This window comes from Beta vulgaris, chromosome 1 (genome assembly GCF_026745355.1).
Source record: "Beta vulgaris subsp. vulgaris cultivar EL10 chromosome 1, EL10.2, whole genome shotgun sequence".
NCBI classification, from domain to species: Eukaryota; Viridiplantae; Streptophyta; class Magnoliopsida; order Caryophyllales; family Amaranthaceae; genus Beta; species Beta vulgaris.
In genome coordinates, this window is record NC_079202.1 from 52,746,751 (window position 1) to 52,771,751 (window position 25,001).

At 35.5% G+C, this 25,001-nt stretch overlaps 2 protein-coding genes across 3 annotated transcripts; both read right to left on the minus strand.

Moving 5' to 3' along the window:
• Positions 1 to 868: 868 nt before the first annotated feature.
• LOC104905386 (DNA repair protein RAD51 homolog 3) lies at positions 869 to 6,533 on the minus strand. 2 transcript variants are annotated; one of them, XM_010693917.4, is made up of 9 exons: positions 6,295 to 6,533; positions 4,794 to 4,892; positions 4,406 to 4,525; positions 4,238 to 4,271; positions 4,094 to 4,164; positions 3,796 to 4,034; positions 3,231 to 3,362; positions 2,524 to 2,590; positions 869 to 2,357 (listed from the first exon to the last, which is right to left on the minus strand). In XM_010693917.4, the coding sequence occupies exons 1-9, from the start codon at positions 6,404 to 6,406 to the stop codon at positions 2,182 to 2,184; spliced, it is 1,050 nt and encodes a 349-aa protein (XP_010692219.2). In that variant the 5' UTR covers positions 6,407 to 6,533; the 3' UTR covers positions 869 to 2,181. The 2 variants fall into 2 exon arrangements, with proteins under 2 accessions (XP_010692219.2, XP_010692220.2); XM_010693918.4 differs by having other exon boundaries at positions 3,796 to 4,022; positions 6,295 to 6,532.
• Positions 6,534 to 8,627: 2,094 nt separating this feature from the next.
• LOC104905385 (probable tRNA N6-adenosine threonylcarbamoyltransferase, mitochondrial) lies at positions 8,628 to 16,880 on the minus strand. Its single transcript, XM_057394499.1, has 15 exons — positions 16,554 to 16,880; positions 16,401 to 16,445; positions 14,937 to 15,011; positions 13,459 to 13,555; positions 11,994 to 12,084; positions 11,753 to 11,802; positions 11,425 to 11,437; positions 10,697 to 10,874; positions 10,489 to 10,574; positions 9,868 to 9,943; positions 9,662 to 9,745; positions 9,461 to 9,575; positions 9,257 to 9,345; positions 8,966 to 9,126; positions 8,628 to 8,881 (listed from the first exon to the last, which is right to left on the minus strand). The coding sequence occupies exons 1-14, from the start codon at positions 16,809 to 16,811 to the stop codon at positions 8,992 to 8,994; spliced, it is 1,392 nt and encodes a 463-aa protein (XP_057250482.1). The 5' UTR covers positions 16,812 to 16,880; the 3' UTR covers positions 8,628 to 8,881; positions 8,966 to 8,991.
• Between the last annotated feature and the right edge of the window lie 8,121 nt (positions 16,881 to 25,001).

A 25,001-nucleotide genomic window follows, 5' to 3' on the forward strand; every position in this document is an offset into this window, starting at 1 on the left:
AAAATAAATCATCATTTTTTTCCGGATGGTAAGATGAATGACCCTACTTGATCGGAACCTTATGTTAACCCCGTCCGGATTAGCGAACGAATACTTTGATTAGGACATTTCTCTCCAAAGTGCTCATAGTGGGGATTGGAGTCATTGAACCCCAACTTTGAGATTGGAAGGTTTTTTTTGCTTACCATTAGGCCAAGCTTAGTCTGGTTTCATTCTATTTTATTGCAAAGCGTGGATTATGGACTAGGGTGCACAATGTTCATGGTGCACCCAAAAAGAACATACAATTAATATAAAAGAACACGAACTTTTTTCAATAACTTTTCTAGTTTTAAAAAGAACACATGGCTTAAAATTAAAGAACGTATAAATCTATATTTATAAAAGAACAAATGTTATAATGAAAAGAACATATAATAAATGAACATCTACACTTAAGGTAAAAGAACATATACCTTTTAAATTTAAATTTGAAAAAGGAATCTTTACTTGCAAAATTTAAGGAAACAAATAACAATAATTTTTTAAAATTATAGACTCTAAAAATAATAAAACGACATAGTTTAGAAAAGAGTGCACCATGCTCTACATGCACTTGGGTGCATGTACTTATTTGCGATTTTATTGGGGTTCTTCTATATTATACTCTTGCATTCCTTTTATTTTTTTACGTTAATCCCTGACTTTTCAAAGATTTCGCACGGTACCTCCAAACTTATTTCTTTGATACATAACTTCCCACCCATTAACTATGCATCATTAATTTTGTTCATTTTTTTGTAATCAAGGTGGAATTGATCTGACTTATAAATATTCTCTCCAGCAGCTCAACTATGTATAAGTTACATTATCACTATATTACAAAATGTAAATAAAATTAGAATTTTTAATATATAAGAAGAAATTCTTTGTGTTACCCTCACACAGGGACCTTACGCAGAGGCCCATTATAAGTTTACAACCATATACCTCGACCCCTATGAAAATCCCAAGCAAATATTTGGGATAGAAATTACAGGAAAGCTCAAGACTTGATCCCATCCCAATTCCTACGTAAATGAAATTAGCGACTTCTAGTTGGGGGGGGGGGGGGTTGGAATAGTGTATAAAAAATATAAGTTTAAGGGCATTGTGTAGAATTTATAAAAGTTCGATATACAATGTAGAAACTAAATAAACGCAAAGGTATATCCGTATATAAGGTGAAAAACCCCTATTTTAATTTTTCGAGATATTGTACTCAGGAGACTTTTGTGATCCTACACCATTGTATGGAATAAGCGATCTTACAGATTGCATCTGTAGCCCAATTACTTGTTATTTCGCACACTTTAGGAGATTTGAGGTATCAAACAAGAAGCTCTGACTCTGTCTGGATGTTAATGCAAGTATAACCCTGGTGTTGGTCCCATTGTATGGCTTGAAGGTAAGCGTTAACTTCAGTTTGTATTGCTGAGTTAGCATGTTCGCATCGCCATTAGATGTGCAGTGTGACCTCCTAGTCTCCCGTCTTCTCCTCAAATATATAACCCAAGCAATGAGCCACTCTAGGGGGGGGGGGGTATGGTCTTTCGTCAGGGAAACGAACAATCAGCTGATTGGTTACCCATGCTCCAGTGGCCAGTTGGCACCAACGGAAGTGATGTTGTGTGTCTTTCATTTCACTGAGGCAGATGGGATATCAATCTATGGCACCCATTCCTCTCTGATGGAGGTTGGCATAAACAACCATGCTGTTGTGCCAGATTTTCCATTTTTGCATGATGTTCAACAGTTCAAACTTGAGATGATACGAAATACTTTCGTAATTGTCGGAGTTGTCCTGATGTAGATTTCATTTTGTTGTGAAAGGACATAGTAAGCAGAATTAGTCATTATCTCACCAGATGGGGTAGGAAAGGAGTTTAGCTAGGACATAGTAACCATTTTTTATACTTAAAAGAGTTAAGATGCAAAAGAATGCATATATCTAAGATAAATTGAGACTTTCGCATCACACAATACTCTTTGAATGCAATACTTTAGATTTTATATTTATTTTCTTGAGAGGAGCAACTTTTAATCAGTTCAGCAAGCAAACTGGAGCTGAAAAAAGCACCAAGCAAGGAACCGTGATAAATGTACAAGCGAAAAAACCATTTGCAATCTATTGGAATATGGAACCAACTGAATAGAATAGGCTCACAGAATTTTCAGTCTTTTACAATTTTTACTTGAGTTTCGGATACCCTTAGCTGTAATAGAGTATGGTGCAGAGGCGGATGGAAGAGAGGGTGATTTGTCAACATAAGCGCAACGCTCATCCCCTTTCCAGTATAAGATGATCCTGTTTGTACTTGCATGAGACCAACTGTCACCTGCCCAGAAAGATCAGTTTGAATGAAAATCAAAAGGGCAATGCTGAATCTTATGAGAAGACTAACATAATTCCTTAGTTTATCTTACCTTCAGAGAACAACAAGAAAGCAGTAGTGCAAGCCAGTGTAATTCAAGTGGGCAAAGAGATGAGAAAATTATTGTTACCTAGTGCTAAAGTAAGTTGACATGAACCTTCTGTATACTTGGTTGCCGCTTGATTTAATATGACCACCTGAAAGATACATGAAAAAAAAAAAAACAATGGTGAACTTGGTCAGATCATGACTGAAGCTCTTATGCACATCATGGGTGGGTTCTATTCAATTGATTTCGACTTATCTGAAGTTACGTCAACTTATTTGTTATTGGTATAACTTTATGAAACCTACATTAACTTATTTAATAAGTAAAAACATGTTGAACACAACACTATAAACATAGTTCAATTATTTGTATCTAATACCTCTGTCATTTTTTGTTAATCCCATTTGGAATATGCAGTCTCCAGTGTATACTTCCGAAAACAGATTATGACAGATATAATAAAACCTTGCATGACTATATATCTTTTTTGAAATATATAAATTACTTAATAAGGTCAAATGAGACTAACAAAGAAGCACGAGGTGGTTGGAATAAATCCAAACTTTATTTCCAGTCCCTTCATGTACCCAATTGAAACTGTCAATCAAGAAAAACTATAGGACCTAGTCATACACTTCCGAGTTCTGAACAATAAATTAAGGTTCCTGAGATGAATCTGTGTCTACATCTGTCAGTTTGTGAGACTAACATCAAGTAGACTCTCATCTGTTTGTTCAGCCCAAGTGCACCTTACAACAGGGAAGTTTAAGAGCGAGACTTTCACTTACAGCCAGATTGAACTTATGTGCAAGCTTCATCAATTTCAGTGCCATCTCACCAAGAATCCGAGTCCTGAGGGCCATGTCCTCAAAATCTTGACGGAAATAAAATGTTAGACTATCAATTACAACCACTTTGACCTGAAAGAACACACAGCTAATAAGTCAAACTCATTCATAACATATGAACAGAATACTGTTTCAGCTATTTGCATAATTAAAATTTCAAACTAGGCAGACTACAGAAACAAAACTGCTACTGAACATTTCACAAGATTTTTCATAGAATATAGTGTTCGCCTGAATCCCTTAGACAATAAGAATTATAAATTTGATTGGATCTATTCTTTCCGTGGTCCAGAACTCATTTCATGTCATTTTGGCAGCTCAACAGCCAAATTATGCATCATTGCAACTATTTTCCAATTCCCAAAACAATTAGCTAGATACTGCACAAAATTTAATAAGCAGAATACTTACTAGAATAAATCTAGTCAATGGTTAGAAAGATGCGGTAAAAAGGACCCTCAAACAATAACATATTAGATAATCTATGGAAAGATATGATACATACATCTTTATGCTTAGAGACCCATTCGTCCAGATGATTTATCATAGCAATCAGCTCAGTGTAACTGCAGATTCTAAAATAGAATATGTTAGCCAAAAAAACCTCTGGGAGCAATTTTTCTCTAACAGCTCGAATATCTCTTTGCCGAAAGTAATCATCCTCCCCCATGACGTCAATGCAACCTTCAGCAATCTGTAAAGCACGCTCCACTATGAAGCTGCCCTCTGTATCTAAACATGCATCTAAACAGCTCAGATTCAAGCATAAGAAAGTCAGGTTAATTGGTGCAGCTATGACTCACCTACATAAATTGCTTTTCCTCCAAGACCACCAAAGTCGACTGGAATTTGGACATTAATTGCAAGTTGAATCCTGAAATTTATACAACATCAATATCAAAGCATAACATAACTCGAGAGACTAAATTAAAACTTTGGTTGCATACCCGAATTGTGTTTTGCCAATGCCAGGTACTCCACCTACATTTGACAAAAGTAAGTATTTCAGCACTGCAAGACCAACTTGTAAGCAAGAAGATATGAAGACTGTAGTACTTAGAAAAACTAGCTTATGTCAGCTTTTCTGTTGATGTATACAATGGAGTACGACATACCTATCTCAGTAACTTCTTTACAGCTTATACCACCACCTAGGATGTCATCAACATCAGCAGAAGATGTAGTGATCCGTGTACACGAGTCCCCATGCAACATTTCCCATGCATTTTGAGCACCTACAGCAGACATATTAAAGGTTGTCTTAGATGAAGTTAAATCTGTGTTAAGTACATAAATAAAGATCGGAGAAGTGGCCAATGTTTGAAGTGATCATCAGTACATCACATAACATGCTGGAATTTTCTAGCCACATATTTCATTGTTACAACCCATCAAAAATAATAATACACTCTTTTTTCATACATGCATCTTACAAGATGGCATGATGTTCCACGACATTATTTAGCCATCCTTTAGATGAATTTAGGGAAGCAAAAGAAATACCATTGAGAACTGCATGACTTCCACCAGCGTTGTCTTTTCTGCTGCTATGTGATGCAGCCTTCAATATTTCAAGGGCTTCAACTTCTGAAATATTTAAATCTGTTGAAATATAGGATGTAAGATATCTACTTGAGACTGCACTTTGACTAATAAAAATCGGCCTGATGATATAGAAGACGAGAAGAAAAAAGGAACATCATATAAGCAGAAGCAGTAGCAAGTATATCAGCAGAGTGTATATCCTCTAAGCATATACAACGACTCAGCTTGGCCAAAATCAACTTGGCATCCCTTGGGGCTTCACTGGACATTAAACAACAAGCGTGTGCTATAGGTCAAAAGTAGATAGATAACAACATGTAGTTGACTTAAACTGGCAACGACCAAAAGCAGTTTAAAAGGGGAAAACAAAGAGTTATGGCGATAGCATTTTATGCATAACAAACTGACTCGAGAACATTCACTTATCATTACAATTTTCATTACATACCAGGCGAAGTTCACTTCTAAATCAGTCCTCTTACCACATAGAAGTAACATGCACCAAGATAACAAAATCCTTACGTCTTATCAAGGTATGTCTGAAAGTGATCATTATTTTAGTTATGTCAGTTAAGGGTAGCTTGAAAAATAAGTTAAGGAGTTGGTAGGGATTAGGGAAGAAACTCTATATATAGAATAAGTTAGGGAAAGAGAAATTGTGCTGAAATTATTGGAGAGTCTAGTGTTTAGTTTTGGGAGAAAAATAAGCCTCTCGAAAGCTTGTTACTATCTTTATATTTGCTGTAAATTTCCAGATTCTCAATCAAATATCAGTTTCAGTCTTTAATCTGCTTTGAAGATAGTTCATTACACAACATGTAATACATCGACCTCTGTTCAAAAAATTGACCCAAACTTTATCGTAAACGAATTAAATTGATTGAACTCACATTTCCAGTCTTTCCAAATCAAAAAAATAGCAAGGAAATCAATAAAGTCCCATTTAATTTGGAGTTAGGTTTGGATAAAGAAGCACAATATTGGTTCCAAATCCAATCAATTGCGTTGCGTCCGCTAAATGACTAATATTTTCTGGCATTGATTCCTCTTATTAAGGAATGTTATCTTCCCCAATACAACAATCCATATAAAATGACATATAGCTAATTACTATCACAATCAAAATGCGAAAGAAAAAAAGCACAACTAAATAACCTAAGAATTTGAATACATATACATTGGAGTATTCAAATTGATAGAAAGAAGGCAAATGTGTGACAACAAAAATGTTCAGCTAGACATTTGATCAAACAGTTGGAAGAAGTGCGCATCAAACAGAAATATTAAACAATCGAAGATGAAATCAACAGTAATAATCAAATTGTATTTATAAAAAAAACCTAAAACCTTTGAATATAATGATAATCAATGATAAAGAGAAGATAAAATCAGAGTAATATAGCATCATAATTGGATTGAACTAATGAAAAAAAAGAGGAGAGAGAAAGAGAAGAAGAACCTCGAGCAAGAAGAGAAGGAGAAATGGAGGAGAGAGAAGAGAGAGAAGTGTAGCCTGCTGATATTAATTTGCCTCTTTGTGTTCCTGATATTGCTATTCTCATCACCTCCATTTTTGTCACTTCTCACCTTTCTCTTTCTCTCTCTAGCATATCGACATTCGTCTTCTCGCGCCAAAAAGAATGGTGATTTTCTGTTCCAATTTTTGTAAAAATTAGTTATACTCCCTCTGTTGTTTTCCAATAGCGAGTTTTCTTTTTTTAGAGGTTTTATGTTAATTGCAACATTTTAAAAAAAAAAATCGTACGAATCAGAATTCAATCGATGTTATGTAGGTGATAATGATTACAATTTCTACTATTTTGTCTTTCTCTCTATTTAAATTTTCTTATTTTTTAGTTTCTCTCTCATAATTACTTTATTTTTTCTCTCTTCAAGTTCTTATTCAGTTTTTCAGTTTTTGTAATGTGATTGTACAATTGAACATTTTATAGAAGATTAAGATTCTATTGTTAGTTTCGATATAGTGTTTTTGTGTGTGGTATAGTCACTATAGTGTGTTTGTCTATGCTATAGTATCATAGTATGTTTATTATGATAGTGTTTCTTTGTGCTATAGTGTGTTTGTCTATGCTATAGTATCATAGTATGTTTATTATGATAGTGTTTCTTTGTGCTATAGTGTGTTTGTTTGTGATATAGAGTATCTGTTTGTGATATATAGTGTGTTTTGCGCATTACAGTTGATTGTACAATTAAATCTATTATACAAGATTAGTATAATATTGTCTGTTTTGATATAGTATGTTTGTATGTGGTATAATGTGTTTCTCTTTTTATAGTGTTTTTTTTTACAAGAGCTATAGTGTTTCTTTGTGTTATAGTGTATTTGTTTGTGATATAGTGTATTTTTTTTTCTTATATAGTGTATCTGTTTGTGATATAATCAATTTATGTGTATTAAATAGTTAGGGATGACAGTGGGGCGGGTCAAGTAGGAGACCTTCCCCATCCCCGCCCAAGTTGGACGGGGATGGGAATTAAAATCCTACACGTAGTGGGTGGTGGAGCAGGTATGGATTTTATGCTATACCCACCCCACCCCCGCCCGCCCTGCCCCATCCATGTCCATCCAGCCCCACCCCTGCCCGCCCCACCTCTGCCCGCCCCACATATACATGATTAAAATTTTATTTATATACTTATATTATTAATAATTTTATCTTGCAAAATATAAATATGAGGGTATGACGCAGGTACGAAGCGGGTGCGGATACCCATGCGGGTGGTGGGGGTGGGGATGAAGTGGGTACGACGCGGATATGAAGCGGGTGCGGGTACCCATGCGGGTAGTGGGGCGGGGATGGGTATAAATGCGTACCTAATGGGGCGGGGATGGGTCTGGAATTTTCCCCCGCAATGAGTGGTAGGGCGGAGATGGGGATTGGAATTTTATGCGGGTGCGGGTGCGGGTGTGGATGTACCATCCTCCGCACCCGCCCCGCCCAATTTTCATCCCTTATTATTAGTAGTGTCTCATGATTCACGTGCATGAGCCTGATGCACACTAATTTTACTGTGAACCAGTTCCATACATGTCAAATTACATTTTTTTTATTAGATAATATTTTTTTTATTTCTCTCCTATTTCGTCGTACTATTTTCTATAATATATATATATATATATATATATATATATATATATATATATATGTTACAGGAAAGAAAAACTAGGGATGGTTCCTAACATAAGACCAACCTGCAACATTCTTTCGGATGATGGAAGAAAAAACAAATTAGAAAAAGGAAACCATTATAATAAAGACAAAACCTCGTAACCTCTATAAACCATGAATCCGCTGCTTGATTCGCTTCCCTAAATGGCTAAATCTATATCTATCTATATCTCTTTCTCAAATGTGACCAATTAGATATGTTGAATTATTATTGAACTGAGAAAGTATTATTTTTGACAAGAGTACTTTTTATGTTTTAACTTGTTCTCCACATCTGAACCATACAGTTGATGGTTATTATTTGTTACTCCTTTGGAATAAGAGAGTTTTCAGAGGTAATGTTACCTAATTTGCGGTATAGATTTACAGTTTGATATGTGAAAATAATGGAATGAGTATGCATCAATTTGCATTTTTAAATTGGCAGGATTAGTCAATAGGGAAAGATCATCTTTCACTTTCTTTTTCTTTTTCTTCTGAACAAATTCCTTGAAATGTCAATTTACTTAATTTGCTCAATTTACAAGCTCTGAAATGACTGTTAAAACTCAGGTTGTGCCTTGAAAAATTGGCCTCAAGATGCCTTGTAGAGTTAAAATGAAATTTTCAAAACTTTGATTTCCCTTGAAAACAATATATCAATTACAAGCAAAAATGTCAATATATACCCCAAGTACAATAATATAATGTAATAAAGATTTATATAAAAAAAACAAAAAAAAACATTTCCTGAAGTTACACTGTGATAATCAAAATTAGCTGGTCAACAGGTGCCAGATGCGGTTCCAAACCCTAAAGGTTGAATCGTCCAGAAGACCCCTTTAGATAACCATAGCTCAACATCGTTGCAATCTAAATAAAAACACACCAATCCAAGTCAATAAAAATAGCCAGGAAAAAAAAGCTGAAGGGGTAATTTGTGAGAAAAAACTGCACCATATGATCCCAGTGGAAAGTGGATGCTACAAGACATGTTGAGCTGAGCCTTGGATGATAGATGTGAGGGATGGATGCATCCTCGCTTTCCTCATTGAGCGTGCTTCACTTTTGCCCTCGGCATATTCCTCCCCCAGTGGCCATCTAGGTCGGAGATCATACTGTATGATCACGCGAAAGTGCAACACTTGAGTAAGAATCGTTGTCTATATATGTTCAGCTTAATTATTAGATAAGAGCACCTTTGGTATAAGGCAAGCCACAAATTTGGAAGGGCACAAGTTTACATACCACTGTATCTTCTGGCTCATCGACAGGTGGTGGTGGATCAAATCTTCCCACACGAAAATTTTCAATGCCAGTCCAAGCAACCATAACACCTTTGGAAGTAAATAAGTTAATCTTACAGAATACAGGTACTCCAGGCAGTAAAACTGTTCTAACATTCTTCCATCCATTAACTTATTTTTTTTATTCACTATGAGAGTGATCTACCATTGTCGGTACAAAGGCTGGGTGGAGGACAAACAAGCTCCACGCCTCTGCTCTTCGCAACTTGATCAAGTCTGGATCTCACGTATTGATTTGACGCAACGCCACCTGAGACAACCTGCAGAATACCTTTAATAAGAATCATACTCTCTCCATCCCAGTTTAGTTGAGTAGCATGTCATAAACAAATCAGTGACTGCTTACAAAATATTTGAGTGATGGCTCCATGTTTAATGCCCATTCGATAGCTCGTTCACATCTTTCCTCTAAATGTAACACTGCAACTCGCTGTATTACAGTTCCCCCGCAAATGCATCAGTAAATGAAAAAATACTATAAAAGAGCACCTGCGCTGAGGGAGTGAATCTGAATTAGAAGACGGAAAAAATTGTTTCACACATGGTAGTAACCTGGAATGAAGCAGCAATATCAGCTCTAGACCTTCTGTCTTCGCTACTTGCAGAAGAAAGTGGAATTTCTGCATCGCTGCACAAGGTCCAGACTCATGAACAACTGGAGATCAAGTTCATTATTAGACCAATCTCTAATACACAGTTTCATCACCAATTCACAATCAACAGCCAGAAACCAATCTAGCCAAAAGTACAAGCAGATTAAGCAATAAATGAAGGAGATTGCATCAACAAATACTAGATGCAATAGTGAGTAAGAAGAAGTAATTTTGATACGGTATCAGATATCCAGCTTGGCCACCTGATTTTCATACAACTTGCAGAAGAAAGAAGTTATAGTAGCAAGCCTTGCAGAGTTGCAGTCTTTCAGATAATAAGATGAATGTGTCAACCCCAGCTACCTATTTCAGAAAGCCCTAGAGCATAGGCCTGATTACCCATATATGCAGAGGTTTGTAAATTTGTACAGTCTTGCTTCCTCCCCCACCCCCACCCCACCCCCCCCCCCCCCCTCCAGAAAAAAAAGGACGCACACATGCCTATCTTTTTCTTAACACAGGGTAACTTAATATAAACAAGTAACGACCACCCTTGCTCCTAGCAGATGCAGATGCTTACATGTCTTTTGATGCAATTGCCAACTTCACTTGAGTCTTCAGACCAGCAAAGGAAAAGTTGCAATCCTTGTGGTGTTGCATTGGAGTCTAACAGAAGACAGAAAAAGAACTGGTCATAAAACAGTCCAATAAAACAATATTTGGAAAACCATATGTATGCAGGCCAATAAATGTGACTTGGGAAACGTTCAAGAAAAAAAGACACGCACTTTGAATCTTATAGACACAGGATCACCCTCTCGAGCAAGCTCCTCTATAGCAGGACCACCACTCCTCCTCATATCTAAACCAAGCCACTTTGCTGTTTTGTCATATGCTTCACCAATGGCATCATCTATGGTTGTTCCAAGTTGTATGTAATGGCCCAGATCACGTGCAAGAATTATCCTCCTAGAAGGAAAGATGAAGTCCAAGAGATACTCAGTATAGCATTACGGGTAACACTTGAAAGATCTACATAATAAAGCGGTTGCTAGGTGTCGGATTGAGAGGTGGTTGGATGGAGTGGGTGGGAGGTTGGTATGCTGTGTTTCTAAGCAGGATGGTTGGCTGTGGTGGTGTGAGGCTGTTGGGGGAGAATGGTGTTGGTCTTGTTAATGATGGTTGTTAAGGGAAGCCATGATGTAGAGTGGTCTGGGGGTTTTGAAATCCCAAGGGGAGGGGGGAGATCAGGATTAACGCATCTGGGGGAACAATGGAGAAAGGGATATATAAAAGAAGGGTCTTAATTCCCTTTCCCTTTCTTATAACCCCCATACCAAACACCCGCTTAGTTCCTTAAGCAATTAGATCGGATAAAGCTGGCTGTAATTAGCTTTGAAAAGAATCTCTTAAGCAATTAGATCGGATAAAGCTCGCTGTAATTAGCTTTGAAAAGTATCTTTCACAGATTACCAAGATCATTATAACAAATGGCTAAATGTAACCTTAATTGCACAGGTTATTGAATCCTTTAATATTACATAATTCTCAATCTTATGTCAGACTTCAACTTATTCTCCAATGTTTTCAACTCTATTGTTGGAACATAGAGTCATAGAGCCTTAATATCTGAATGTTGGCAAATTTAAAGAAAAATATGTAAAAGTAGAAGACACTAGAACCAATTTGTTTATGACTCTAACAATGATTAGATGGAAAAGCACCATATAGTGCATCATCACTCAGTCCTGAGTGATCACGGAAGTATTAGAAAATTTGAGACTCAATTTCAGCCTGGTTCAACAGAAAAAGTGCAAAAGAATGACTTTGAGAAACATCATTACCTGAAATAAGCAGTGCCATGAAGGGAAACTGCAGGTTTCTATGAGTCAACCTGGACAAGAAGGAAAACTATGAAATGCGACAGAATACAGCAGCTTTAATGGGGTGCAGAAGAAACAAGGTTCTTCACAATCAAAACTCAGCTAAAAAACGACAAACTATGAAAGTTCTAAAAACTGATCAAAATTCATCATATAATGTTAGGCATTAGGCAATTGATTCTGCGCAGGGTAACAACCATACCTCGCTACTATAGTATGAGCCTCCATGTGATGCACCCCAATTATAGGCAACTGAAAGCTTCCAGCAATTTCTCGAGCTTTACGGACACCAACTACATTCATATAACAAATAACAACAATGAGAAGTCAAAATCTTCAAAAAAGATGACTTCTTCTTGCTCTCTAAAAGCCCTGAAACAAACAGCTAATAACATAACGCCAAAAAGGAAGGAGGCTCTTGTCTGTTATTTCTATTCTTATTCTACATAACCTGCGACCTCCCCCCCCCCCCCCCCCCGGCCCTCCCCAAACGAAGAAAAGGTAAAAAAGGGGAAAACAGGGGTTTTAGAATGGAATGCTATTAGTGCTTCATTCATACAGACGTGACCCCATTCAATCTCCAGATCGACTTCTTTACCTCCCAGTTATATTTTCCAGCCATTTACATGATAGGATTACAAGCGAGTCATTACTACATCTGATACTCCTCAACCTTCTGACTTACCTTGCAGTATTATCATTGGATGCATAGTTGAAATTTTAAGAAAAATGTTGGCACTTGTTCATGGTCTTTTCACATATAATATAAAAGCCAGAAAAGCTGACACATAAACACAACCATATCAAACAATTAATTATTGAGCTCCACAATTTGGCAAGTCCTACTGACATGATTACATGAGTTTTCTCCCATATATAGGATTTGGAACCCACAGATAAACTCAGATGTAACGCTCGAGTGCAGAAAACAAAATGCTTACAGCTTAGGCCCATCATCACAGCCGTATACACCCCTTTCTTCCCCAGTTGGCATCCACCCAAACTACTATATGCACAACTAAAACTACACCAGACACCATGGAGAGAAATATGTTAACCTACTCTGTTGACTGTAGTACACAACAAAATAATTCTGAGTCAAGACCCTTCTGCAGCTGGGTAAACACACTAATGAATACCTGAAGCCCCACAGAGGCACACACACATCTTTCTTTCCTGGTACCAACATGCAACGAGACTCAGCGAGTATTACAGTGGTGCAAATCTTGATTCACTGACTTCACGGTAGATCCAACTGAAGAGCATTTCCATTATTACTAACTAACGAAAGCGGAACTCAGACCCAAAGGAAAGGAGTATCAATCAACATAATATAACAGAAAGTCCACATAGCACTCTTTGTATTTCAAATTGTGTTCGTTAGGGCCAAGTAGGAATTGTAATGTAAAATTACCAAAATAGAGTCCTAAAATCTGTTAAAAGCCACTATAATATGACTCAACCTCAATCTAAACACAGGGCCTCAACCAGACAGAAATCGCATCTGATTTCTGGTTACCAATCACCTCAACCACACCCTGACAATTTACACTTAATATTTACACAAGAACTATATGCTCACTCCTAAGATTTGTAAAACCTGTCAGCCAATTTCCAATTATGTAGCAAAATAAAACCAAACACAAACAGTCAGCCAAACACATTACCACGTAGACAAAGACTTAATCCAGGACCAATGGTTACTGCAACAGCAGAAAGATCTTTAGCCGTTAAATTTGCTTTGTCAAGTGCTAATTGTGTTACCTGCGACAAAAGGGGAAAAAGGAAAGTTAAAGAAGAGTATGATGGTTATATATGACAGCTTCTATTGCATTCAAGTACACACACTTAAGACACCTGATTAACAAATAAATGTCATACAACTACAACAACACAAATTAATCCTTTCAGGACCAGGGTGTGGGGAGGTCAAATGTGGGTAACCAAAACTATATCATAATTATAACATTACAAATTTGAAATTTCTATGGTTCACAACCCTATATTGTTCAACAGAACAGCAAAAATTAGACATCCTAACATCAAAAGGAGCAAGTAAATATATTCCTTAAGCCATCTTATATTTCAAAAAAGGAAGACATTTAAAGTGTACAAGAGGCCCATCACGGATGAAATCCTCATATGCTTTGCTGATTATGTATTAATAAAGTAAACCAAAAAAAAAAACCTCGATAGTGTGCACTTCCCTAATTCCGCCATAACTCTCATGACTCAATCCTCAAGCAGTGGAACATGACATAGATATCTTTCTGTTTTATAGAGTCAATCAACCCTGACGCCCACCAAAAACAGATAGGTGATGGTTACTCGTATCGGGTAAGATGGCTACCACATTTGTAATGTAATTGGGTGGCAATATGAATTGTGTGTGTGTGAACAAGGGATCCTCTTTCCTCAACTTCAGCAGCCAAGTACAAATCTCTACAGTGGCAAGGTTTGGGAAGGTCAGATCTCAGCAGCTTTACCCCTCCCCCCCCCCCCCCCCCCCAAACAAGACAATAAATTTATCTTCCACCCTTTGCCACACAAGTATCTCTCTGTCCTAACTTTAAGCATGCTCTAACGGATCGGTCAGAGCCACATGAAGGTTTACCACAATTGGAAGAGATAACTCAAGAGTTCCATGTACATATAAATTTAAAACTAAATTTTTCTACTGAGACACAATATATGTTGTTAAGAGTTTCATTTTAGTATACAAGGACTCAAGGACATGCAGAAGACGCTATGACAGATGTAACTCCCGTTAGTAACTTCAATCTTCGTAATACATATAACAATGTAGAAGAAAGGCTACCAACAGTAACCAGAAAAAGGATCTAGGACATTGCTGCAAGAACATCAAAACAGCTCTTAACGGCATACATGATATAATAACATGAGCAAACCCAAAATGACTCACATGAAACTTCTAATAAAGGCATATCAAAAGGTTGGCTAGATTGCTGAGTACTAGAAAGACTCAAGTAGCCAGGAGAAGTTTTCAGATTCTTTTAGCAATTCTACAGATCATTCTCATTTTGCAGGTTGATATTGGAAGGTTACCAGGTCACATCACATATAGAAATGCAAAAGTAACTTATAATCAACAGAAGCAACTAAGCAAATCAGACTGAAGTTATACCTGATTGATGGCTTTAGAATGAGCCTCTTCTGCCATTTTAGGGGCAACACCTCCATACTGGGCAAGCAGATCTGCCTTGATCAGCACATATAAAAAATTAGGCAAGAACAAAAATATGCTTATAGCTCCGTGATACATATAAACTGAATATGAAAAGTACAATAGACGGTTCTAATACTCCATTGAGGGACCTGTACCATGAAACCTGTGCACTATTGCTCCAAGAAGCAGGATACCAGAATGCATCAACACACCTCAACAGTGTCAAAATCAACAGCATATCAAAAAGCAGGACAAGGACAAGCCAAAGGTAGTTCTACAAATCCACTTATCGAAAGAAGAAGTAAACCTATGTGCAGCGGTATTTTCAAAATAGAAAGCATCTATTCTTACTTCTTAGATATCTACTTAGCTATATAGTACAAGATAAACAGTTTAATGGACGACGAAATATTTCAATCCTTATTATCAGTTACTCGAAATACCAATGTACTAATACTTGTCCATCTAAATACCAATGCAATGTTACTTGCCACTTGCCAATTTGAAACATCGACCAATAAGCAACAAATCTCTTATCTATGTGCATAACCTTAACAGAGTATTTCTCAAAAAGACACAATGATGGAACTGATTTGTCTTAAATCCATGAACATGACATCATCAAGTACTCAGCTGACTCATTTCTACCACAACTACTGCGAATTTTCAAGATAAATAGCATACAGTCAAAATCACCTCATTTCTCTTTAAAAATCACCTTATATCTCTTTGAAACTCAACCCCCACCATAAAAGTCGTTAAGAAAAGATACTCCAACCCTAAACCCTGAAACCTAAACCCTTCAAACAAAATAAAACCAATCTTGTGATCTTGTCTTACCATAAACACATTTTTATTGTTCGACCAATCAGCTAGAAAAAATTGCAACCAGACACGAAACCATTACGTCTCACAAAGTCACCACTCTCTACACAAACGTAAATGTTCATCTGCCATGTGAATAATTATTTGATTAATAGTTGTATCATTGACCATGAGTCCATGACTCCTAAGTTTAGAAGCCCCTAGTGCACTATAGGATTCAGTATTCACTATATATAGTGACCCCATTTTCATTCTAAGAAAGGCTCTCACTCACTCTCTATAGCCACTAGCCAACATTCTAAAACAAGGCGCTCCAGTTCCGTATTATCGTGTGCCCGTGATCAACAACCCTTCAACCAAATATATCAATGTGGTGGTTCATCAACTCATCAAACACATTCATGAGTCACACAAAATCTAAGTGGAGATGCAACCACATGATACAAAAACAAAAGCAATAATAAAACGGAAACTAGCAAAAATCCAAAAATTCATCATAATTGTGTATATATACTGTATATACACTCAACAAGAACATATACAAAGTCATCATATCAACCAACAAAACCATCAGTGAAACTGAAAGAACATTTATACCTGAGATGACACAACTTGACTAAGAATTTCACCATTGCCTCTCACCTGAAATCCCCCAAAAAAAAAAACATATAAATAATCAGAGCACAAAAATAAATAAAACCCACTTTTAATAAAGTGAACACATAAAAAAACAAGAATATGAAGACTTACAACAGCAACAGCGGTGTCATCACAGCTAGTTTCAATGCCCAAAACAACCAAATTATCCCCATTTTCCACTTTTGATAACTGGGTTTTGTGAGAATTGAAGTGGGTAGTAGTAAAATTAGCGGAAATGAAATGAAATTGCAGTTTCTTATGTTGACGAAGTTGTCGAATTGTGGGAAACGTTGTTAGTTTGGTGGGAAAGAGGTGTTTTAAGCGATGTAGAAGTACTGTGTTAGTAAGACTTCCCGCCACACCCACCATTTTTTTCCTATGCAATAAAGAGGATGGACAGACGAAGAGAGAGGAGGGTGTGGTGACTGGTGAGGGTGCGAAAGTAGCTAAAAGGCGAGTTTTTTTCACCAAGTACCCCGAATTTTCAAAAAATTCACCTGTATCTTTCATGTTTTCAAAATTCACAAGGTATTTTTAAGTTTCAAACTAATATAGAGGATACCCTTAAATATCCTTAATGACTAATGGCGTTAACCGTCGTTAGTCATTAACTCTAATTTTCTGTTTTAAACCTTAATTAACCCCCTAATACTAATCCTAATCCTAACCCTTAGCCTAACCCTAACTTAAACCCTAACCTAAACCCTAACCCTAACCACCCCTCCCCCACCCTCCCACCACCCATGCAGCCTCCCCCCACCCAGCCCCCACCCCTCCCCCAGGCCCCACCCTCCCACCATCCCTGTAGCCTCCTCTACCCCTCCCCCACCCCTACCCCTCCACCGCCGCTGGACCATCACATCCCCTCCCCTACCACCGCCGTCGATTTTCGTTGCTCCCCATATTTCCCCCACCTCGTCGCTGCCCAGATTTCCCCCACCCCGTCGATTTCCCCCATCCCCTCGATCTTCGTTGCTCTCCAGATTTCCCCCACCCCGTTGCTGCCCAGATTTCCCCCACCTCGTCGATTTTCATTGCTCCCCATATTTCCACCACCCCATCGCTGCCCAGATTTCCCCCACCCCGTCGATCTTCGCTGCCCATAGGTTCGTCTACGCCGCCGAGAAAAATGGGGGGAATCGAGGATAGTGGGGGTGGGGACGGGGTATCGACGAGGTAGGGGAGGAGGGCTTGCGGGGGTGGGGGAGGCTGCAGGGGTGGTGGGAGTGTGGGGGAGGGGTGGTTAGGGTTTAGGATTAGGGTTAGGCTAAGGGTTATGATTAGGGTTAGCATTAGGGGGTTAATAGGGTTTAAAACAGAATATTAGGGTTAATGACTAATGGCGGTTAACGCCGTTAGTCATTAAGGGCATTTAAGGGTACCCCGTGTATTAGTTTGAAACTTAAGGGTACCTGGTGAATTTTGAAAAAATGGAGGATACCAGGTGAATTTTTTGAAAACTTAGGGGTACTTGGTGAAAAAACCGAAAAATAATCTGCGACTTCAGTTCGATTTTTCGCAGTCCAAAAGAATAGGGTCTTATTATCATTTTTGTAAACGGTTTTAAGAAGAGTTTGGAGTTCAAATCCTACTTTATATTAGAATTCTCATTAGAAGATTCACCCACCAAAATCAAGTGTGACTTGGATTAGATCTGGATGTAGTCGAAGCATAAGCTTCGATGAATCAGATAGGCAACCCAAAAAAAAAAGGACATTTTTGTTGCCTAAGATTGTAAATAATAAATTTGGTGCATCTGTTTTACATTATTAAATCTCTAGCTTGATTAGTGTAACATATATGTGTTTTAGATAGATATTAGAAGGTTTTGTTGATGATGTAAGATGATTGTTTACTAACTTTTATTGGGTCTTTAGTCCCTTGAAATACGATAGTAGATGTAGAGAGAAAAAATGTAGGTGAGAGGTAATTGCTCATTGTTTTAAAATCCCAGAGTTTTGAATTTGGGAAAATCCTGCCCTCGATTTTGCCACATCTCGTTGAAGACAAAATGATGATGTTACACGATGTCAGCACCATGTCCGGTGTATTGACGTGTATAACATCTACTTTGTGCTTGAAATAGGGGAAACTTTATATTTATGCCTCTAAGAAAACTTTATTGATCATCTCTCGTAAAATTTCATAATAGCTTTTATAGAGCAAATGTCATCTTAAATTAAGTTACCCAATATAAATTTGTGTACTTATTTATAGAATGATTGCAAATTTTGTTTTTTTATAATAGCTTATATAGAGTGATTGGCATGTATCATAAATAGCATCAAAACGTGAGACTGGAGTCTCCCTCCTTATCCTAAAATCACATTTTTCGACGCGATCTGATTATAATGATAGTACTAGTCTTATTCCAAAAGACAAACCGAAAAACAAACATAAGCAAAAAGAATAAAATGGAAAGTAATGGCTAAGAGAAATCCCAACTAAAATTGGATAGAATTGGTCGATAGTAGGTTTCTAGAATTGATCAGATGATCATGAGACATGATTAACATGTTGTACTGATGTTGTAGGGTAAAAAGTTTCCCACATCCTACATGCTTGCTTTAATGTGGCCTACTTGTATACAAGTATGGCACTAAAAAGGACCATGAAATTGAGTCCAACCGTACATTATTATTACCATGGTTTTGAGTTCTAGATTACATAAATCTAATTAACAAGGGATCATGACCCACACCAAATTAGCATGTAGGAAATTTGGCAAATTTGATAATTCACTCATTAATTTTATGTCATTTGTTTAGTGGTCTACAATAAGTCATGATTATATATTATTTCACTATTCCATTTTTTTATGTGAAAGTATTGGGTCAAACCGTCTGACCAATACTTACTGTCAGACGGGCTGAGCCCAAAACTCAAACTCCAACTCAAACTCTGTACGCACCACTTTCTCTCTTCTCTTCTTCTTCTCCCCACTCTGTACTATTGTTGCCATTACCACTACAAGACCCTCTCGATTTCTTCTTCTCCTTCAATGGCTGCCACACAGTGAGGATGATCACATTGAAATCCTCCGATGGAGAGAGTTCGAAGTCGAAGAATCCGTTGCTCTTGAATGTGAAACCATCAAACTGATGATCGAAGATGATTGCGCCGACACCGCGATTCCTCTCCCTAATGTCACTGCAAAGATCCTCTCGAAGGTGATTGAGTATTGTAAGAAACACGTTGAATCTACTGCTGCAAAGTCTTCTTCTACTGCTAACAGTTCTACTAATGAAGAACTCAAAAAATGGGATAGTGAGTTTTAATCAAAGGTTAGTGTTTTATTTTCTTTTCAGTTTGACTTTGTTTTCTTTCAGTTGGACTTTGTTTTCTTTCAGTTGGACTTTCTTTTCTTTCAGTTGGACTTTCTTTTCTTTCAGTTGGACTTTGTTTTCTTTCAGTTGGACATTCTTTTCTTTCAGTTAGACTTTCTTTTCTTTCAGTTAGACTTTCTTTTCTTTCAGTTAGACTTTCTTTTCTTTCAGTTGGACCAACTGAAAGAAATAATGGGCCAACTGAAAGAAATAATGGACTAACTGAAACAAAATGAAGACTACCTGAAGAAAAATGTAGACTACCTGAAAAAGAATAAAGACCAACTGAAACCCAAGTAAGTCTAAGTGAAGCACAAAAACCCACTGAAAAACAAAGAAGACTAACTGAAAACAAAATGAAGACTACCTGAAAAAAAATTGGAACCACCTGAAAAAAAATGAAGACTACCTGAAAAAAAATTGGAACCACCTGAAAGTCGTCCGACCAAGATTATGGTCGGACGAGTCCGACACAATACGTTCTCTTTTTTTTAATAAGAAAGATAATTGGTCCGAAAACCAACCCCTACTAGGCTACAAGCCCATAGGACACACGGACACACCAACTCAGAGACTGAGTAATACAAGACTAAATAGCACAAAATTAAATGTCCAGCATATTGGTGAGATGAAGATTCGAACCCTGGACAATATCCTAGAATTTGGAGTGACACACCAGCTCACTTGTTCCATGTCTAATTTATATTAGAACAAAAAAAGGTTTTTAGTTGAAAAATAAGCTTCTTCAAATTGCAACCACAAACTTTTAAAAATATGTTTTGATTCTTAATTAATTCCATCGACTAACTTGTGTTAATGCATCGGTATGGTCATATGTTATCATTCGGATCTATACTTCATAGAAGTGTATATATCTTGTCATGCATATATATATAGGCTTTTTAAGTAAGGATTTGGCCTAGAATCATGGTAGGCTCCATTATATATTCTTCTCTAAATAATTTGATATCACCCTGTTTGGAAATTACGTGGTACTACTCTAAGATGTTCAAATAAATTTCACCAACCATTTTCTAATAAAGTAATGATTTGTGATTATATTTCTTGCATATCTCTATTACATAAGGGAAGGGGGAGCCACGGTATCCTCTTTTGAACTGACTATTTTGCCCCCCTTCCCTTTCTAAATTACAAAAGGATTCTCAATACCAACATGGGGGTCAAACAAAGCCATCCAAAATTAATTTTCAACAATCACTCAGAAATCACTTATATGAGGAAACTTTACAAATCACTCATAGAATTGAGAAAATCACGTTGTAAAAATCACGCAAATCACTCAAATGATCAGGAAACTTTACAAAAACTAAAAATTAACTTACAAGCAAAACTAATATACTAGGACGTCAATACATACAAAAACATTCACAAAATTCACTTACAAATCATTGTTCTCAATAACCATTCACAATTACATACTCATAAAAATTACCTATAAACACAAATCTGAGAAAAACATAAGATTTTGACAGTGATATCACACATTCGTCCATCGGCGATTTGCGAACTTTCAAACAGGTACATAATTCTTTTAATCTTCAAAGTTATTTCACATTAGTCGACTGTTATGTAGTTGAAAAAATGGAGATAATAGCAATTAGTTGAAGAGGGCTTTTATATAATTAAACTTAAATTTGATTCATTTTCATATAAAATCAGAAAACAAGATGTGTATGAAATTTGATTCATTTATGACACATTTAGTTCTTTTTTTTAAAACTTCCAATATAAAATTTTTGCCCAAAACTTTTGCAAAATATCCATGTTCAGAAATAAATTTTGAAAAACAAAACAATATCAAACCTTTTTGCGAACAACTTTTTAGAAAAAAAAAATTTACATTAATTTTCGAAAACCATTTCATGCGAAATCAGATTATGTATGAAAATTTTAAATTTTCATTTCACATATAATTGAACTCAGAGTGTTAAAATTTAGAAAAAGAGAAAGATTAAAAATGTCCATTTCATGCGAAATCATATTGTGTATGAAAAACTTAAAACTTCATTTCAATTATAATTGAAACTCAAAGTGTTAAAATTTAGAAAAGGAGAAAAATTAAAATGACCATTTCATGCAAAATCAGATTGTGTATGAAAATTTTAAATTTCATTTCAAATATAATTGAACTCAAAGTGTGAACATTTAGAAAAGGAGAAAAATTACTCTTCACCGATTTAAGTGGCAAATAAGTATATGGACCAACTGTTCCTGGTTAACAAGCAAGATTTTTTTTTTTAAAAAAAATCCTCCTAAATTAAATCAGACATGCAGTGCACAAGTTTTATTGCTCAAGATAAAAATAACCCAAACCAACCCATCATGATTCATTGGGATGTATCCTCGCACGCATCGCGTGCACAAAAGGCTAGTGTCAATTAAATGAAGTGAAAAAAGTATTAAAATGGCTGAATTATTATACATTATCTTTTCATTAAATCATGTCATATCCTCGATCACTATGATACATGGTTGTATAATATTATAGTTTTATAGACGATAAATAAACAAAATATCATCTAAAAGAGCAATAAACAAATTAATGAAGGATATATTTCTTTTCTTTTTTACACGAACAAATGTAGTGGTGCCTTAGGCTATGTTCAGTTCACCTGAAATTTTCTGATCTGAACTTATCTGATCTGATCTGATCTGATCTGAACTTATTTTTTCTGATCTGATCTGATCTGAACTTATTTTTTCTGATCTGATCTGATCTGATCTGAACTTATTTTTTCAACAAGATCTTATCTTTTATAAATTAAAATATATTATTACTATTATATTATTACTTTGTAAATCATTATTATGCAATACATTATAAGATCTTCTTTATAGTGTTACTATTATTATCATTTTATTTCTATTACAACTTTTATACAACTTTTATTATTAATAATAATTATTTATTATCATTATTATAAGAACAACAATAATAATTATAATCATAATTATTATTATTACTAAAAATAATTATATAACTCAAGTCATTATTTTATAAGAGCACTTATACAATGTTTCACACTTTCCTTTAAAAAAAGTTTCACACTTGAGAAGTCGGCAAACTGAATCTTTTTTTTTCCATATAAAATAGAACAAGATATACAAACAACTATGACTTGAGCAAAAAATAAATAAATATCGTGCAACTTCAAATAGCTAGAGAGATTTGGAATTCGGTAAGAAGAGGTATACCGAATCTAAATTTATAATTTGTATGTCACACTTAGCTTATTTTGAAATGTAATCCGAAATTAGTAGTTTCGTTGTCATGAATTTGAGATATCATATTTTATATATTTCTTATTTTTGCGTCAATCTTATGTTCTTAACATGTGGCTTTTAATTTTCTATTATTTAATAACAACAAAATAACTTAATATATAATAACAATGACATTTATAATGGTAACAACAAGATTAATAATAATTACCAATATTAATAATTAATAAGTACAACAACAACAACATAATAATTCTTTTGAACAAATTACTAGTAAATAATAATACCCCCTTTGTATTTTTTTATCTTTGTCACTTAGAATCTTGACACATTCACAATTAGAGATAATCTTTTAGATTTTTCTAATATATAAGAAAAAATATAGTCATGTGGGGTCTTGTTTGATTCGTCTCAATGAGTACTTTATTAATATTCAATTATTATAATTTTTATTAATATGTAGTGAAAGATATTTAATAATAATAAGTTTTTAAATATAAGCATGATATGATCTGAACTGATCTGATCTGATCTGATCTTCTGATCTATCTGATCTGTCTGATCTGATCTGATCTGAACTTATTTTTTCTGATCTGATCTGATCTGAACTTATTTTTTCTGATCTGATCTGATTTGATCTGATCTGATCTGATTAGATCTGAAATAAGCAAAAATAAGGTGAACTGAACATAGCCTTAATCGTAAATACAAAACTCTTCATCACTTAGGACTACTATAGGTGCAATTTCTTCACCTTTAATAAAATTCAGGCTAATTTGAATTTTGGACTAATCAAGATTGATTAGGCTTAATAACTTAAGGTTGCCCTTAAAAAAAGTCCAATAACTTAAGGTAACATAAGGTAAAATTATAGCTTAACCAGTTCTAAATATTAAACTGACATTAACTAACCACCTAATAATTTTCATCATAGGGGATGCCCAAGCAATAAGGATATGCTAAACATCTTAATGTACAATAGCCTCTTATACAATAAGCTAAAAGCCTAAAACACTATTATATAAAGTAATTTGTATAATAGTTGCAATTCAAAAAATTGAGAGTGGAGTGGATAAATTGATTAATACATACTTTTATTGCTATGTGCAAAACAATATAAATTAAACTATTTGTTATTAAAAATATGAATTATACTCTTAATTTTACAAAAGAATATAGTGTTGAGTCTTGATCTATACTACCTCTGTTTTTATTTAGTTGCAACGTTTTGACTTTCACGCTTGCCAATGTACAATTTCAAATCGTTATATCTCTAATTGTATGTAAGTAAAAATTATAAAAATTTGATATTATGAAAGCTTACATCGAAACGAATCAAACAAGACCTCACATGACTATATTTTGTTTAACATATAAATCAATAAATGTGATAAAATAAGAGAACATGAATAGTGCAATTTGTCAAACGTTGCAACTAAAAAAGAACGGAGGTAGAATAAGACAATACAAAATGCATTTAGTCAAAAACTATGCTAATGCTTCAAAAGTAAAATCTTGTGTCCGCCACTTCCACTAATACCAAAATATCTCTCAGAAACTCTTTTTTCTCATTTGGTTGAAGTATAGCTTGAATTAATTATCTGGTCCTAGGATTAATTAATATATCGAGTTTGTTTCAATTTCAGTTACGAGTTTAGACCCATTTGTTTAGGATATTATATAAATTTTATAATTAATTTAAGCCTCTATATTCTCTTTCCTAAACTTGATTAAAATATGTTCTCTCTACTCTTTGGACACAACTAACACATTTTTTTTATATCCATATGAGTCACCAAGGGTCCAAGGCAGTATAAAGTACAAAAAAAAAAGGAGAGAGGGGATTCGAACCTGTAACCTCGTTCACAGCACCTCAATCTTAACTACTAGACCAAAACATTTTATTTGATTCATATGAGCCACGAAGGCAATACAAAGTACAAAGAAGGAGAGGGGGAATCGAACCTGTGACCTATCGTTCACATCACCT

Coding starts and splice junctions, on each gene's coding strand:
- LOC104905385 (XM_057394499.1), bottom strand. CDS start 16,811: ATGGTGGGTGTGGCGGGAAGTCTTACTAACACAGTACTTCTACATCGC. Junction 15,012..16,400: donor GTCAAGTTGTGTCATCTCAG/GTATAAATGTTC, acceptor GTGCTGATCAAG/GCAGATCTGCTTGCCCAGTA. Junction 9,346..9,460: donor CAGCCTTTGTACCGACAATG/GTAGATCACTCT, acceptor TTACTTCCAAAG/GTGTTATGGTTGCTTGGACT.
- LOC104905386 (XM_010693917.4), bottom strand. CDS start 6,406: ATGGAGGTGATGAGAATAGCAATATCAGGAACACAAAGAGGCAAATTA. Junction 4,272..4,405: donor TAAAGAAGTTACTGAGATAG/GTATGTCGTACT, acceptor TGTCAAATGTAG/GTGGAGTACCTGGCATTGGC. Junction 2,358..2,523: donor TCAACTTACTTTAGCACTAG/GTAACAATAATT, acceptor CTTTCTGGGCAG/GTGACAGTTGGTCTCATGCA.